At 37.2% G+C, this 18,284-nt stretch overlaps 1 protein-coding gene across 6 annotated transcripts; it reads right to left on the bottom strand.

Moving 5' to 3' along the window:
* Window positions 1-532: 532 nt before the first annotated feature.
* On the bottom strand, window positions 533-18,284 carry SLC25A40 (solute carrier family 25 member 40). Of its 6 annotated transcripts, none has more exons than XM_063412743.1 (12): window positions 18,148-18,284; window positions 17,150-17,268; window positions 14,999-15,058; window positions 13,699-13,805; window positions 11,808-11,875; window positions 9,444-9,568; window positions 8,007-8,180; window positions 4,656-4,765; window positions 4,261-4,342; window positions 2,647-2,727; window positions 901-1,127; window positions 533-779 (listed from the first exon to the last, which is right to left on the bottom strand). In XM_063412743.1, the coding sequence occupies exons 2-11, from the start codon at window positions 17,241-17,243 to the stop codon at window positions 1,012-1,014; spliced, it is 1,017 nt and encodes a 338-aa protein (XP_063268813.1). In that variant the 5' UTR covers window positions 17,244-17,268; window positions 18,148-18,284; the 3' UTR covers window positions 533-779; window positions 901-1,011. The 6 variants fall into 6 exon arrangements, with proteins under 6 accessions (XP_063268813.1, XP_063268833.1, XP_063268820.1 ...); XM_063412763.1 differs by having other exon boundaries at window positions 4,656-4,672; window positions 18,148-18,273; XM_063412750.1 differs by lacking the exon at window positions 901-1,127 and having other exon boundaries at window positions 18,148-18,273.

Raw genomic sequence — 18,284 nt, 5'->3', positions numbered from 1 at the left:
TCAAGTGCCTACAGGCAAGTGCAGTGCTGCAGCTGTTCCTGCAGGAGTGCAGCACACGGGGGCAGAGGGTGGCTGTGCCTGTGGCAGCAACCTGAACCTGCTCTTCCCTTCAGAGGGCTGAGCCAAGCTGGCAGGGACTGGCCTCTCCCTATGCCAGCAACCTTGGCCTGCCAGGACAGGTGACCCCACACAAAGTGTGCGTGGCCTGGCCTGCCTTGGAGCGCTGGGAGAGTGACAACTTGCACCTCCCAGAAACAGGCAAGGGAGCGTTCCTGCAGAGCCCTGTGCAGGCCTTGGGCTTCAATGCATAGGTGTGCTTGAATTGCTCCGAGTATTACCTTAAAGAAAAACCCCCTGCTGCCTCTATCAGTGTATGCACCATGCTCTCTCAGCATCTAATGAGCATCAGTATTTTTCCAGTTTGACCAAATTTTTCATTTAAAAGAAACCTGAGAAGCTTTTATATTATGCACTTACGCAAAATACAGAGCTGCAAATAACAAGCATGTACAGAATGAAACAAGCAAGCAGCAAGAATAAATAAGTATTTATTGAATTCACTCAGTATCAACCTCCTTACTGAGAAATAAATTTATGTTCCAACTGGAAATCCAAAACATTTTTAAACATAATTTTTAAACCCAACTACAATGTTTAATCATGACTGAAAATTTAACACAGTGGAAGTCATCATTCTTCATTGCTATGTCCTGCCTCAATTTTTCTTCTCCTCTTCCTTTCTTTCTTATTTTGTTCTTCCTTCCTTTTTTTCTCTCCAGCTGCAAGAGAAGTTGTAAAATCTTCAATGATAGTTTAAGGGTGGTATGTATTTTCTTAATCTTAATAAAAGGAGTGAATTAATCCTTTGTGAAAGTTAAAAATGAAGCTTTATTTAGTTACCTAATGTAATGGTAGAAATTCACTGGGAATTCTACAAAACATCTTCACAGATTTAAATTTGGCACAACTTCTATCACATACTCTGACTTCATACAACTGGACGAAGAAGAATTAAGGATGTTGATTCTTTTTTTCATTTAAATGAGAAAAGAAAGACTTTCCATATTCATACGTGCTGATCATTATGGCACAAGCAGGAGCAACTTTAAACAGCCGTGGAGTAATGCCTGCCCAGAAGAGAAAGGGAAGTATTCACTATTATTTGTTCTTAGATCCAAGTGCTGCAGTACAACATGTTGATCACAATGTATCAGGATCATAGTGTATCAGTTTAGAGATGGGATTCTACCTGCTCACATGCCTCAAAATACTGAATTTACTGGCTGTAGGTATTACCAGTGCAGTAACCTTATCCCCTCACCACCTTGTGTGGTCTGCCTGCCTCGAGTCCATTGTGTCTCTGCCCCTTCTGACTCTGCAGCTGGAGCACCTGGACCCGCAGGGCTACCGTGCTGCAGCACACAAGAGGGGGCCTCCACTAAAATGAACAATCCTGGTCACATGTATAAATGATGGAATTTAGGTGTTAAATGTCTCCCATGATCTTGCCAGTGGAGGGTAGGAAGTGATTCAGTTTAGAGGAAGGGAAATAAGGCTAAATCCCCCTGTTTGCCAGCCCTCTACTTCCACTTGAAATGCAAAGACATCTGCAGAGAGCCAGCCCAGATGATACACAACCTATGGTTGGAACAGCAGCAAGGAGCCAGGCAGACTAAACCCAGTCATCTCAGCTACATGTGGCCAACTGAACCCAACTGGTGGCTGCTGATCAAGAGTATCTAAAGAGTGTCAAGACGAAAGTGTAAGTGTTTTAATCTATTAACTATTATCAATATCAATAAGATTGATATTTTGTGGTGTCTTGCATTCTGCCAGCATCAGTGCTCTGAAATATGCAAATCCTGTTACCCAGCTATGCCATCACTACAGCGAGTAATGCAGTTTCATCTCTGAGCAAACACAAGTCTTGCAAGGCTTAACCAGCTGTGCTGCCATTCACACAAGGGCCCCCAATGAACCAGTGCAGTGTGGGGAAGTCTAGTATGTATCCTGGATTAGGAATGTCTCTTGCAGATGGTCATTTTAGTATGAACTACAAATAGGATTTTATCTCGATCTAATTTTAATCTCAGTATCTTGTCATTTCCGCCTCAGACTGCCAGTCATGCAGGACAGGGCCAATGTTTTCCCTTGTCTTTCTCTGATCACCAACATACCTATAGAAGCTTTTCTTGTTGCCCTTGACATCCCTGACCAGATTTATTTCCTAACCTGATCCCTGTCTGCTTGGACCATTTCTCTGTGACAGGTTACCTGTCCTTCCTTCTACCCTCTGCTGGCTTCCTTATTGGGTCTGAATTTGTCCAGGAGCTCCTTCTTCCTCCATGGAGGCCTGCTGGACTTCTCACCTGTCTTTCTCTTTGCTGGGATACATTGTTCCTGAGCCTGGAGGAGGTGATTCTTCAGTATTAACCAGCCTCTCTTCTCTCCAGAGCTTTATCCCATGGTACTCTACCAAGAAGATCCCAGGAGAGGCCAAAGTCTGCATGTCTGTTGCTTTATATATGCACACTATTGCATAACTGACAGTGTTCACAGAAATGGACATATAGAATTTATGCACGTTAACATCTATAATTAAGAACTCTCTAGTCTGGATTTTTTTAGAGATAGGAAAAAAATTACCAGCAAATAATCCGGTAATCCCATTTCTAGCGACAATTTTCCTCATAACTGCCCAGGTTGATTTACCATCCCTCTGTGGAACTCAATATAGTACAAGACAACAGTGAATTAGGCAATCCATAAAATGCCACAGAACAGTATCTTTAGAAATCAGAGACAGTCACAGATGTAATTGTTAGGTTTAACTCCTTTTTTGTTAATTTTATCCATCGTATTTACAGTATGTTTAATTAATACAGTATGCAAATACACAAGTTGAAACAGCAAGACATGGAAAAGACCTGTAGTAACACCTAGAGTAAGATATATGAACAGCTGCTACAGTCTTTACTGGACTGCTGATACAGTTGAAAAAAGCCAAAGCAGGTTCATAGAATACACTCTTCAGGAATACCCTACAACCCTTGGAAGCCAAAAAAAAGTTTTGCAATCACAGAGAGACAAAATGTAGATGCATAGTCAGTATCCAGCTCTAACAGTAACTTGATTTGAAAAGAATCCAACTGGCACGAAATAAAGATTATCATAATGGAATTTTAAAAATATAAATTAATCTGGTTAATATTAACTTAATAAATATATAGCAGACATGTGTTTCAAAGTGGTGTTAGGAAGGAATTCATACATTCCTCAGTACAGGAAAAGAATTAAAAATGGTAACTATATATATTTAAAACTTTTTAAATACTTGTTCTGCAATCAAAGAATAATACATTTTTTCAAGAATTACTCTAGGAAAAAAAAATTACCTGAGAGAATGAAAGTGAGCACTCATGCCAAAAAGTGAGCACTTATTTTCTGTGCAGAAACTATTTGGATACTCATTTTAATGGTCTGTAATCTTAAAGCCATGATATAATATTTGTTTAGGTTAATGAAAGTCTTCACTGGTCCAATCCCAAGGAATGGGAAAAAATCAATTTGTATGAAACAGAGCAGTGCTCTACTGATGAGAGCAAAACAAACTTCCTCTTTCATCCTTTAAAGATGTTGGGACATTTATTAATTGGAACATTCATGCTCTCAAAAATAATTTTGAGAAAAGAAGGTAAAAAAATACACCACCTTTCTAGTCTAATACTTATCACAAGAATATTGTTATGTAGGAGCAAGTGGTAGTGAATGTTATTTTGAAGACTTTTTGAATAGATCACCTGAATGTTTGCTATGAAGTTAATTTTTTTGACAATTTAAAAATAACTTACTTCAATCATTGAATAGTTTGGGTTCAAAAGAACATTTACTGGTCATCTAGTCCAACCTCCCTGCAATAAGCAGGAACATCTCAAATTTGCAATTGGTCTGCCTAGAAGTAACAGCTTTGGATTCCTCTGATTCAACTTAATGCCATCTTATTAAGCTAAATTGTACTGAACTCACACCTTTTCCCTCTTCCCTGCCATTAATAAAATACGATATTCTCTTAGGGGATAAAAATATCTTATCCAGATACTACAATTTGGGAAGAAAAAATACATCAGTGAAAATATTTACATATACTTTAGAAGTGCCAAATATTTAAAATTCCTACCAAAAGCCATACCCAAACCCAAAATACTGAGTTTTATTTTTTGAAACACTAAAGGTTTTTTTCTATTCTTACCAGCAACTTACTTTTTAAGGTCTCACTATTCCAAAGTTGAGTCTGCCTATGTGTTTTCACTACATCAAATGGCTGAGTTGTGACAGCTGCAATCTATCAGGAAATCAGTGTTAATGTTAGTGCACAAAAAATTAGAATTTAACCCTAAATTTTTAAATTAAAATGCACACACAATTTAAAACTAGATTTGATATTTCAAGCACATGATATTTTAAAGTCCTGTATGTCAGAACACTGTAGTTTATTCAGATTTATTTGATCAGGTTGAATGCCACAACACGTGTTTAAAGTACAAGTACCCCAAAATATACATTTCTGAGAGAATCATCTAAAATCATACCTCTTTTAAATAGTTTATTAGTGATAATAATAAAGAATAGTACTAGAAATGAAATTATATACTTACAGAGCCAGATGCTGCTCCTGAAGTAAAAGAAACAAAAAATGTAGGTTCATTTGCACCAACTTCCTTGCACATCATCCTCTTGAAACGTTCATAATTATACCAATACATTGCTATGATTACAAAAAAATGAACGTGCATTACAACAAATTTATATGTCAAATACCAAAATTCTTATATCAAGTCCAGATGTAAGAATTCTACTGTGGCAAAAGAAGCAAACAGAAGGAAGAGCTGAGAGCATAAGTGTCCTATGTGATAACCCATGGAGAGATTGTTGTGTTCCCCTTGTTCTCCATATCCCAATTTCTTCATATGGTACAAATTAGCTTAATCATTTTGTCATTCCCTCAGAGGAACCCTACCTTCACACAATCTAACCCAAGTACTATAAAACTCACATTCAATTTAACATAAATCAAAGTGTAGGCTTCTAATTACTCGCTATATTTTCAGGCGTATGTCATGTTTCATAGCTCTCACTAATTCTATCAAAGCACATTTCATACTAAATGAAATATTGCTCAGGACTGCCTCATACTTTTTTGAAGCACAGTATAAAATTTAGTTCTGAGAGAACCAAAAAATATGATTTTGTTCCCTGGAACTACTAATAGGGGAATGCCTCTGTGGGGATTGTCAAAGGAAAGTCAGCAAACAACTTTAAAGAATAAATAATATGTGTTTCTCTGACCACCTGCTGAACTAAACTGTGCTTTTTCTGCTTTCTAACTAAAATTTCAAACTGTATACTACTGGGCTGAATTAGAGAGTAATTCCTCATTGGCAGCTGGTCAACTAAATACTGCAAATTCTCCATATTCTGAAAGTAACTATGCCTCATTCAGTGCTGAGTTCTGGAGGTTGTGCCAGCAGAAAAAATTCACAGTATTTTCTTGCTGTGAAGACTACCAGCACACGTGCCTAGCCTCCAATATTTTGCAAAAGTAAAACTAGGCAGTATCTCAGAAGGCATTCTGAGAATTTGAGGAGAGCCTACTGTATTGAAATGTACAAAACCCAAATTTAATATAAATTATCTAAATCCAAAATTTTCTTAAGCACCTACAACACTCATTTCCCTGAATAGCATTTACATTTATATTGTCTGTGACACTGCTTAAAGAAGGACTCAAATATTATTATTAAACCAGTTTTTGTGTTTATAAACATTCATAACTTAAGTTTTGTTCAGTTTAGCTAGCATCCCAAGGAACATGCTTGGAACACCTGGGCTAGGAATAGAGTGGAATTCTAATTATCCTATACTTCTTGAGTCATGCTGTGCTGTTTGACTGTTTTCAATAGGATCTACTTTCTCAACTCAGTGGTACACTGATTTTATCTCTTGAGATAGCTGACTTGAACTCCCTGCAGTAGAGATTCAGCTGCTGTTGTGGCATCATTCTGAATGAATCAAACTGAAGAAGGTGCAGAATGAAGGTACAAAGGTAGCACATCACAGCAGATAGGGAGCAGTTAGAAGGAAGAAAAAAATCAGGAAACACAGTGGGAAAAGGCATTAAGCAGTATTAAACACCCTTAGCTTTATATAAGCAGAATTTTGTGGCATTTGGGATTTTTTTAAAATACATTTTCCTTTACTCATGCTTCTACTTGCCTGCTCGCTATTGGTTGAGGTGTTCTCAACATGCAGCTACTGCCTTGCAGATTAACTTGTGCCTCTACCATCAGGGCCACAAGGAAATGGGCACAGATGAGTGAGTGCTCACTGGCTGTCCAGGGAATGCCAGAGCAGTGTGGAAACCCACTAAAAATCAACAAACCTGGTTTGGATCAGTGCAAGAACAGCAGGTGTGGACACAAGAACCTGAAAAGGGCTGAGAAGAACGCATATCACCTTAGTGCCCTCTTCCTTGTGCACTCCCTCACAGTGCTCTGATCTTCCCACTCTGTTAAAAGCAGCAGGGGGAAGGAAGCTCACTAGCTCCAGCCACACTGCTACAGACAAAAATCAATAAAAGAACTAGAGTTTCTACTTGAAGTCAGACAGCAGGAATCAGATGAAGAATTTCAGAGTTTCCTTACAAACCTTACAGAACAGCCTAAGAGAAAATTGCATTTGGCAGAGAAGAAAAATAAGTAAATTAAAAATAAATACTTCAGACAAAAGATTCATGTGAATTCTGGCAGTTTTCCTTAGCCTTAGTGAAACCATGTTCTCATACATTCAGAAGCCTTTCCTATCAAAGAAGACTAAACTAAGTCCGATCAAGGAACTGGATCTTTAAGTGGAAATACATTTCAATCACAATTTTCAAACACCTTCCAGTAGCTAAGTGGAAGAGAACAGAGCATTATAAATTCTGAAAAGAAGACAGTTGAAATAACTTGGTTCAGTTAACTCACTTAACTACCAACTGCAATTTTTAAGTAAATATCCTCATCACACCCCATTATGTCTCAGTTTGGTTCACAGCCAATTTGAAATTTACTCTGGGTACACATATCCTGCAACAACCCAAAACAATGACTGGCCCACTAGATTGCTTGGAAACACAAATTAAATTAGATATCAGATCATCTTAAGAATGAAGTAGGAGAACAGAGATAGCAGGTCAAATGTGTAAAAGGTTCTCTGACTCCAAAACCAGGTTTGAAGAAGAATCTTCTAAAAAGAGGTTTGAAGAATTTTACTGGGCCAACATAAAGTGTTTAAAGATGTCATTCCTGGTACTACCCCAATAACAGAAACCGCTTCAACAACAATTTATGTCTGATGATCCAAAAGTGCTCTGATAAAAGCAGGCCCTCAAGAGACAGGGGCTTTCTGGTCCCATAGCAGTGTCCCCTGTTAACATCTATCCCAGTTATCTTAAGTAATAGTTATGCTTTGAATCAGACTTTTCTTCTTCTAGGCTTTCAGCTTTGGAGTCTTGCTGAAGAGTTATTTGGAGCAGTTATACAAACACATTCATCTTGATTTGAAAAAGAATAAAATCTTGAAGACACTACTGTGTCACTCTCTATACAGGTTTCCAAAATTATGTAACAAAACACTTAGATACAGCATGTTTATCAGAAAATAGCCACTATTTCTATCACAGAGAAAATTTCCAACTGAAACTCTTCAAAAGCAGTCATTGTGTAAGCTAAAGATGAGAAGAAAGAGTCTAAGTACAGAGAAAGGGAATGTAACAATGAATCCTATCTGGTATCCACAAACAAAATGGGGGGAAAATATTACATCTTCAGAGAATTCATAAATAAAAATGCTCAAAAGAGAAAAAGTAAATCTCAGTCATTCCTAAAGCCAACCATTAAAATTACCTACAAGCACAGAAAAAGAATATAAAAACATAAACAACAACCTGCATGGAAAAGAAACCTTACCTGAGAAAGGTACATCTCTCAGGATAGTGGAGGTCCAGCCTGCCCACAGGGAGAACCACCCATCCACAGCCACTTTGGTGCTGATATGCTGGTACAGCTGCTTGTAGGACAACCTGCGACACTGCATCTGAGTTCTGATCAGCTCCAGGGGACTCACCACAGTAACAGAACCAACTGCAGAGGAAACGTGCCTTTTTAAGAAAAAACACTATTTAATACTACAGTTTCCCAAACATTCAGGCCATGCTTTACATATTTGATTCTCTTCAGCTCTCACGTTGCTTTACATATTTGATTCTCTTCAACTCTCCCATTTTCCTTGAACTAATCCTCAAAATAAGCTTCCTTTCCAGATAAGGAAACCATGCCTATTCACAGTACATACATTTCCAGCTTAGGGGTTTTTTTCAATGCCAGCATGTTGTAATCAATGTAACATGTTGAGAATCCTCATTTTCAGATTTAACACATAAATAGGCTAAAAATTTCAAGTGATTACACTCAATTATTTTCATTAGTTGCCATTTTAAACTGTAACTTGAAGAAAGCGATCTTGATGTTTAAGGGCTTTTTTGTGTTAAGGACAGAATTGTGGTTAAAGATTTAAGCTTTTATTGATTTCTAAGCATCTTTACCACTCTTATTTTAAACTATCAAGAATGATTAGCAGGCAATCTGTATCTTATAAAGTAACTCTTGCATCTTGCACAACAGTCAGTGACTCATCATTCAGCAACAAGCTACCATCACACATTCAACAGACATTAAAAAATTTATTAGATCCAAGAATTTTTCTTCTGTTGCTGGAATAAGGTTTTACACACGAATTTAAAATCTGGAGCAGCCTAATAAGAACAATGTGCTGCACCACCACAAAATAGCAATTATTTTTCTGCTGATCTGCCAGTGCCCCCATGGTTGTTACAGGTAGAACTTGGAATTGCATCATCAGACCCTTCTAAGAAAGCCCTAAAATATTTTATCTGACTTAGTTCTACAAAAATAGATATGGAAAAAGATAAACAAAAGTAAAAAAATATACCAACGCCATCCACACCATATAGCAGCAAAACCAGAACAAGTCCAATTTTCATCTTTGTTATAATTACCTATGTTCCTTCCATTATAGCAAATAACCATGCATATTATTAGATTGATGGCAGAACAGAGTTGAATTAAAATGTCCTTGGTAGAAACCTATAAATATAACATTTTGAACAAATTACAAATGTAGTGATAGTGCTTCAGCAAAACCAAATCTCATTATTCCAGAGGGTTTTGTTGCCCAAGAAATACTGGGTAATGACAGTATTCCTTCCTATCCCTCATTTAAACCCACAGTCTATTTACTTTAAATAAAAGTCAACAAAACAAACCCAAGAAAACAGCATACGGGTATTAGGTTCCAGTTTTCTCTTTAAACAGAGGACAACTTACATCTGCTTAAGGAACCTGCAATAACTGGAATGTGCTCATCATACTTTCCTGGTCTGGTTTTCAAAGCTTCAGACAGCTGGTCATAGCAGGTAAAATAGATTGCTGTGGTAGGAACTACCATTATTCTAAAATATAAGAGAGGAAATTTAAATAAATACAAGTGCTGGGAAAGATGAAACAGGAAAGCCTTATAAATATGATTCCTTGGCAAAAGATTTTGAGGATATGAAACCTATAAGCGAAATAGAAATGAAGGTGAGCTTTGAGATGTGGGATACCGAGCTGTTAGTTACTGTACAACCAGAAAACAATGGTTTGGCCAGCTGAAGGCAAATTCCCTCTTCACTGAACAATACCCTTAGCAAATTAAGGGATGACAAGGGTCCAAAGGTCGGAGGGACCCTGCCAGTGTGGCAGGGAAGAGAAAATATATCTAGAAAGTAGCTTTTAGGGTTTAAAATGTAACACAGTAGTGTTATGTAATGTAGGACTTCTAATAGGCTGTATGTAGATTCTACAGGATTTGTGTCTTTTATTGGTCAGATAAATTAGCATATTCAGTACAGAAAAAGATATAATGTATTGTAACCAGAACTTAAACATCTCTCAAGCATGCTTTCAGTTGTGACTGGCATCTTTAAGCTGGCTCTTCTTACCCATGACCCAAGATTGCTGTAATTTCATCTATGCAATAAACAGCAGTTTTATTAAGAGCTACTTGGGAATCCTGTATCTCTCCTCTAGGCTCTTACATACAAGGAAAGCAGGAGAATAAAGTCAACTGTCTTGTATGGATATTTTATTTATATATATATAAAAGTTGAATCTCCTGCTGTGTGTAATAGATTAATTAAAAACAAAAAGCATTAATCCCACAGCTTTGATTCACTGCTTCTAGTTCAGAGTTTCAAACCCACACATTTCCCAGGTTTTCATTTCATTAGGAAAAAAACGTAAGTAAAATCATCGTAGATTATCTCAGTCAAAATCTATTCCATACCAGAACTATTTTGATAAAGAATGGGAAGTGAAAGGTTTGAAAATGAAGAACCCAAACAAAATATTACAGTAGTACTACTAGCTCTAACTTTTATTTATGTAACACTTGGATATTATGCTATTGATCAACAGCCATGATACTCACAATATCAGAGAGACAATGAAGTATGCACAAATATAAGCATTTTTCATACCAGCATAGCACAGACTATAGTAACAACAGGTAGATTCAATCATCATTCAGTGTAGGGGTAAAGCACCACATTTTACCATAAGACGGCAATTATACTTCTGTGTTATGTCTGTGCCAACACAGCATGTACCACCGTCACCAGGAAACACCAAGGACCGTCATGCTTGGAAAACCAACATGGCTTAGTTTAGATCCTCTCTTCTACTTGTGTGACTTTCTCCAGTAAAGAAGTTAGTTTTCTGCTGGAGAACAAAACACATGCTTTGTAAAAGCAAAAAAAAAGCTTTGTAAAATGGATTAACTGGAACAGTTCAGTCAGGTCCTAAGGTTTATATTTTGAACTTGCCACATACTGCAGAGTAAACAAGGCTGAGCTCCACCATGCTTTGCTTTTTTTGTGCCTATACACTGAGCATTGTCTGCAAATCAAAAGTGTAACAGTGCTTCCCACTTGGCACTTCCCACTTTGCACAAACTTTACAAAACACAAGTTAGAGTTGAAAACTTTCTTGGCTTATGAAGGAGAACATAATTATAGATGTCTTAATTTCTATCTGAACCAGGTTAATATGGATAAAAAGACAAAACAGTTTGGGGCTGTTAGGCCTAAAGAGAAGACCAGGAAGAGATCTTATTGCAATGTTTCAATATGTGAATTGCTCTTGTAGAGAGAAAATGAATTATCTGTTTATCCAGATAGAATAAAACCCCAAAATTCTTTGAAATAAAGAAGATGATTACAAAAATTAAGTGAGGTAATGAGGTGCAACACCAGAATGTCTGGGAACAGCTGAGCTGCTGATAGCAAGTCATTAAGTAACAAGATAAAACAACAAGAAGGTGTCAAACACTGGCCCTCTCCAGTGATCAGGTGTGATCCTGTGATCCAATGATTCTATCAAAGGAATGGTTAAAGTAAAACAACAACAACAAAAAGCAGAATGAGAAGTCTATTGATCCTGCTTAGCTACTGAGAATGTATCAGGAAATTCTAAAATGTGGCAAAAATTATACTGTCCATAGACATTTCTGATCGAACTGATCAGTCTGTAACTTCAGAATCGACCACATTCTACAAATAACCAAGAAATAAGCAGAATAATTTAAAAATAATTAAGTAACTTTTTTAACAGTAACTTACAGCATGTTATGTAAAAAACCCTTCAACTTACAGTGTTGGGACAAGCCCACTCCACAGTGACTTAACTCCCTCTATTCGAATAATTTTCACAAATGCATCCTAAAAATATAACCAGGCAAAGAGCAATAGTTAGCTACAAAGTTTTGTAGTAATATATTTTAGCTGGCAGAACACAAAACTAATGTAAACTTGTACTTTTTAAAAGTATGCATCTAAAATGGCTTATCATTGTAAGATCCCAATTTTGTTACTGCTTACATAAGTTATCACACTTGGTCATGCAAACAGTTCCACTGAGCTGAACAGAATAATTTGTATGACTGAAATTAAGAATTTCCTTCCATCTTTAAAAAGCCAAAGTACAGAGTGTTTATTAGTGACTGTCAGCCTTGTCAGTAACTATTTTCAGAACTAATATGGCATTGCAGCAACTTGTGGAAACTTCCTAAAAAAATCCACTAAAATACTTTTTCAATATGTAGCAGAGTTTCTAAGCATGAAATAGCAACTAGTTCTCAAAGATTCTTCAATACTACCTTCCTCTGACAACGTGACCCCATACATGCAATGTATAGACACTACACCATATACAGGCTTGAAATCATTATTACAGCTGTCCTGTATATTCCCAGGAGACTGACAGCAGAGCAACACTAAACCTTGAAGATCATTCAACTGAAATTACAAGCAAAACATGAACTTTGTAACGTAATGAGGATACCTCATTTTCTTAAAACATCTTGGGGAAGAGGTTGAGATTCAATGGATCAGAATACACCTAAGACGAGACATTATCACAGGGCCTCGAAAGATAGAGAATCTGGCAGACCACAGAAAGGACTTAGAGGAAGAAAAAAGCAAATAGCTTTAGAGGAGACAGCCTTGATGGACTAATCCTGTGAGGTAAAACACTGAATGGGAAAAACAAAGAAATGGTTTATTACAACAAACCTGACCAGCTTTAAAAAGAAGCCAAGAATCCCTAGAGGTCCTAACATGGTTTAACAAAAAAACCACTTTTATACTAGCTAGTTAATACATTTATAACCCAGCTTCACCAAATTTACAGAACAGGAAGGTATAGATAAAAGATAGGACTCATTATAAAAAAAGAGAAGATAAAATTATATGATAGTCATTCTTCTTTAAGAATCACCTTGTTATGGCAAAAGCAGGCATACATACATATGAAATAGAAAACTAAGTAGCTTTTTAAAATGACATAGAGCTAACTGAAAAAAAATCACACTTATAAAGTTATTAGTTAAAAAAAACCTGTAAAACTGCTGAAGACACCTTTGCATTAACATCCCATTCTCAAGATTTTCATTCTGAAAAATTCTTGATCATAGGTTTAATTTCATGGCAGAGTCAAAAAAATTTGACTAATGAACCAGCATGACAGTATGTGCCAGCAAGGCTGTTTCAATGTCTGGTAAATTGCTAGTCTGGTAAATTTTACCAAGTCTGGTAAAATGGTAGTCCTACAGTCTCAATGGATAGAGAACTTGACACGTGAACGTAACTTTAAGCACTGTCTGCACCATTAGTTCAGCTCAGGAGCATGCTGGGAGATGTGTGGGCACAAGAGCTATAAGCAGGTAAGAGAAAATTATTACCTGCAATTAGCAACTATTGCCAATATGTGGGGAAATTGGAAAAATTAAATCATAAAGCCATAAACCTGTGAGGAGAGCTGTGCAGCTGCCTCCTTGTTCATCTTAAGGAAGGAAAATGTATTTTATTGCAGAGAGTAGAAGGTATAATCAATCAGCACTGTAACCAATATCATGTCTGCAGCATAACCACATGAAGACCCTCTCCAATGATAACACATTCCAGCAGAACCTGCAAAAACCTGAAAATGTTACAGTATGCTACTTAAAAATGCACAGATTTATATACATGAAAAATGTTCTTACCAATGTCCCTTTGAAATGCCCAGGTTTTTTATACCATGCTTTGCTGTCCCCATTCTCACAAACATATACATGATCTGTATGGCCACTGGAGTATCCAAAACACTTGCCTAATAAAATGGTGTGTAAGAATATAGTTAATGCTTGTAAGATTAAAGCAGCTTTTAAGCGGCTTTAAGCAGTTTTTAAGCAGCAGCAATTTCAAATTGGATATAATGGCAACATAGATTTATCTCTGGTTTGACACAAAGGGGCAAAATAATTTTGGTAAGTCAGTAATGACAAATTAGGTCAAAGGAAAGAGACGGTACAAATGTACCACTCAGACTGCTCAGCTAAATGGTACTGCCTTCACATGGCTCTAAGAGACACGTTTAGGTTATACCACCAGCTGCTGAAAGGTAAAACTAAACACAAGACCTGAACGTCACTACTGTATATAACTGTGAACATCTTTCAGACTTTTAAATCTTTTATTAAGTAGCCTCAGCATCAACTTCAAGTGGAGGTAATAATTTTATCTGTAGTATTATTATTATTATTTCTTATCTTGGTCTGTATTAATACTAGATCATCCTATCCATTTGTTTTTCATTTCTTCTACATCATGTACTTTCAACCTGTTTGATAAAATATTATTGCCATTACGAAAACATACTTTAGGCTTCACATTTGCAGATTTCTGAAGGATTTAGAACTTAATCAAAATCAGGATAGAAGGTACAAGTATTTTTCCTAATTTAATTTGTGAGTGTGACTGTAAATACTCACCTCCACATTCAATATGCGAAACAAGTCATCATCTTTCCTTTTAAATCTCATTTACTAAGTACAAATAAATAGTAGGAAACATTAGCACATATTTGAGAGCACAATATCTTCATCTGTTTAGAACCCAAGTGGCAAGTGACTTGTTAAGACTTCTCCATTTCCAAAATATCTGGATTCTGGAGGAGATGAACTTTGATATAACATCCTGACCACCTAAGCCCTCTGATGAAACATTTATTAATTTAGTAACAGCTTTTTATTGTTTGATTCAACTCAGTATTAGTTGTACCTTCTGCCATAATGAATATATTAAGACAGAAAAAAAAGCCTGTTTAAATGGTATGGATGTATTGGATTTTTTTTTCTATTGTGTCTGTTCAGTATATACTGGTGCGTTGCTATTTCCCCCCCAGTTATACTGGAGAAACAAATTCAAACATTCTGCACCTGAGCATAGCATTATGACAATTTTCAGCTAAATACAAGAGCAAAAAGCAAACTGTCCCCCATTACACCACGTTGGTTTGTTTACCTTTAGGGAATGGATTGTTTTGGGCTTGCAGTCGAGTTTTGATAACATCAAAAGGAGTTACTAAAATGAAACAGAAGTCATTTAGAAACACCCTGGATGCCCTGAAAATGTAGTTTACAGATACCTTATCATTAACTTCTAGAACCCTTTTTTTTGTTTCCAGAGGGGGAAAAGAAAAAAACCTAACAGTTTTTACAATGTTCTCAGGCAGAGAGAAAAGGAATGTTAGCAGACAGAGACGATGTTATCAGAGACAAAAGAGAACTACACACCCTGTATGGTTTGCAAAACATCAAATCTATCTTTTCTAATTTACTAACACTGTTGTAACATTGCATAGGCATGAAATACTAGAGATACACAAAGCTCATTCACAAACCACTGTGTCATGTTGTTGGAAATTGCTAAAACTTGATATATAATTTTCTGCTGCTACCCTTTTATAAGTAGCATGCCACAAGGCATACAAAATCAAATTTTGGCCTCTGGCACATAAAATAGCACAGGATTCTTCATGTGTTTGTTCTTTTTCAATAAACTGACCATAATACAACTTTCAAAAAAAAAAGTTAAATTCTTGATGTACTTTTCCTTTTTGCTGCATGTAGCCAATATGTAAAACACTGGGGTTCTTGAAAAGTAAGTGAAGGTTTAGTGAACATTTCACTGCTTCCACTGCAGCCCGTACAACTACCACAGGCTGAGACATGCTGAACACTGCAGTGGCTGGGCAGCTGGACCACCTTCCTCTGATTGTATTGGCTGAGGACTTGATTCAGTTGCCTGCATATAAGCAGCTGGTCCCATCTGAGTCTCTAAGGTATCCAAAATACCTACACAGTTGACAGAAATGACACAAGACCCACAACCTTACTCACCAAGTGTCAGCTAAAGTCAAACACTCTGGTCTGTGTCTCGCTGAAGACACTCCTGAGCTCAGGCAATGCAGTCACACCTTAATCCTCTGCTGCTGTCTCTCAGTTCACTAACAGGTGGTTGAATATTTGGCTCACACTTCAGCATCTCAATGTAGGGACCAAAACGTCACTCCTAAAGTTCAACTAAATTGCTTAAAATTCACCATCTAGTAGCATTTCAGCCACTCGTGCTATTCTAGCTCATCTCAGGCTGGCCCTTCAGACAGAAGCCAGTCTCCTACACCCCTTCTGAGCACCAACACCGTACCCTGTACTACAATTGTGGGTATGCACACACAATTGAAATCCATCTTTGGAATTCCACATGTCTGATGTACAGGACACATAGTGAAACAGAACAAAAAGACCATGAATTTGACATGTTCCTGGTAAGATCCTATTCTGTAAACATTTGGAGATTTTTGTGAAGGGAAATCATGCTTAGAAAATTGCACATTTCCCTGCAGCTTAATCGACATTAAAACCAAAGTCACAGCTAAAGGCTATCTTAAAACAAAAAGCAACAGAAGCACAAAGTATGAGCTAATGAGCTTGTAGAATTCCAAGAGACTTGAAGTGCTGAATGTAACCAACCAATGCCTCCTTAGGTATGCATGGGGAAGGAGGTCCTGAGTAACATGCCTGAATGAGAAGCAGAAGATGAAATCTATCTACTATCCAGAAGTTTAACAGAGTAACAAAATGTATCCTTAAAAGCAATGTTTAGGGGAAAAAAAAAAAAAGGAAAAAGAAAAAACAAACCAAACAAACCAAATCCAACAATAAAAGTGTTTGACAGGGTAAGACATCAGGGAACAATTGTTATTACTACACCTCACTAGGACCAGCCTCGTAGGATTTGTGTGTTGTACTGTAAAGCAGACTTTTATCTAAAATATTTTTGAAGCAGCAGGAAATAGGGAAACTAATTTTTATTAATAATTTTGTTTCTTCTCAACAGAAAGCAATGAATAACTGCACCAAACAGAACAAAAAAGAAACGGAAATTCAAAGCTAGTAAATATTATTCTTATGTTCAGAAATAAAGATTATCAGGGACACAAAATATTTCAATATTTCTTTTAAAAGACAACAAAAAAGAGAAAATTATCAAAAAATATTTTTGTTGAACATAGTAGTGGAAACACACATAAGCAGACATCATGCTGAGTCAAACTGAAGAGTAATCACTCTGTAAGATTCCCTCTGCAACCAGCTTCATAGTTTGCCTTACCAAATAATGATGTAATTATAGCTCCACAACAAGAGGCTATTGCTTGCTGAACAATGGTTAGTTTTTGTATGTTCATATTACTTATTTCAGCCATGGCTTTATCCCCGGAGAAAAAAAACCTGTTGAGGAACAGAAAAACATATTGTAAGACTATGCTCAAAATTTGCAGGAAAAAAGTCAAGGGATAAATATTTTCAATTCTCATTACTAAGTTATGTAGAACCAGCAATATTACTTTTCTGCATCTCGGTAATTTTTGAGATTATTTGAGAGTATTTGAGCCATGTTTTGCAAATAAGTTTTCTAAAGACAATAAATCTTCAAAATCCTTCTTGCATGAATTACATTTGTATGCTCTTGCAAACCACATTAATGTTTAACACGTATTACCTTTAATTGCAGCGAAGTGTTTAAGAACATGCAAATAATCTTTACAAAGATAAACTCCCAGCCTGTGGCCCCTACACTGAAGCACTGCAGAAGAACTGACCCATCTCTTGCTCCCATCTCTCCTGGAGAGCCCAGAAAGTTCTGCCGGCTGATCCAGGCACAGCCTGCGGGTGATGCCTGTGCACCCTGGCATGCTCCTCGCGTAACAGGCAGGGACTAACCACTAATAATGCCACCATCAAATGTTAATTCCTTGAACAAATCCTGCTTAGGCACTGTCACAGCAATTTAGGAATGCATTCACAATATCTGCAACTAGGCAGGACAGGAGAAGATAGCAAAAATGCTTCAGAAATAGAGGTGTCTCTTTCAAAATGCACCACTGTGCTGAAGTGCAGCCCGAACTTTATTAGAGACATTGATCTAAGCTTTTCATTGGCTCTATAAGAATGTTTTGTTATTTTCACTACGTTTCAAGTTAGATAAAAAAGATTAAGTTGCACAAACCAACTCTGGCCTCTCAGGTGCTAACAGTGGGTGGGGGTATTGTCTATTTTCCATGTATCTTTCACTCAGAACGGGACCGTTGCCCAGAATTGCGTACATACCCATTTATCGGCTGCGCCCGCCGGGGGCAAAGGTCTCCGCCACTCAAGCACAGCCCGGGCTGTGGCGAGGAGAGGGGAACGCTGCCACCCCTACCCCGCCTCCCGAGCCAAGGCCTCCCGCGGCCTCCTTCCCCTGC

Source organism: Prinia subflava, chromosome 1 (assembly GCF_021018805.1).
Source record: "Prinia subflava isolate CZ2003 ecotype Zambia chromosome 1, Cam_Psub_1.2, whole genome shotgun sequence".
In the NCBI taxonomy this organism is placed as follows: domain Eukaryota; kingdom Metazoa; phylum Chordata; class Aves; order Passeriformes; family Cisticolidae; genus Prinia; species Prinia subflava.
This window is presented reverse-complemented; position numbering and strand designations above follow the sequence as displayed.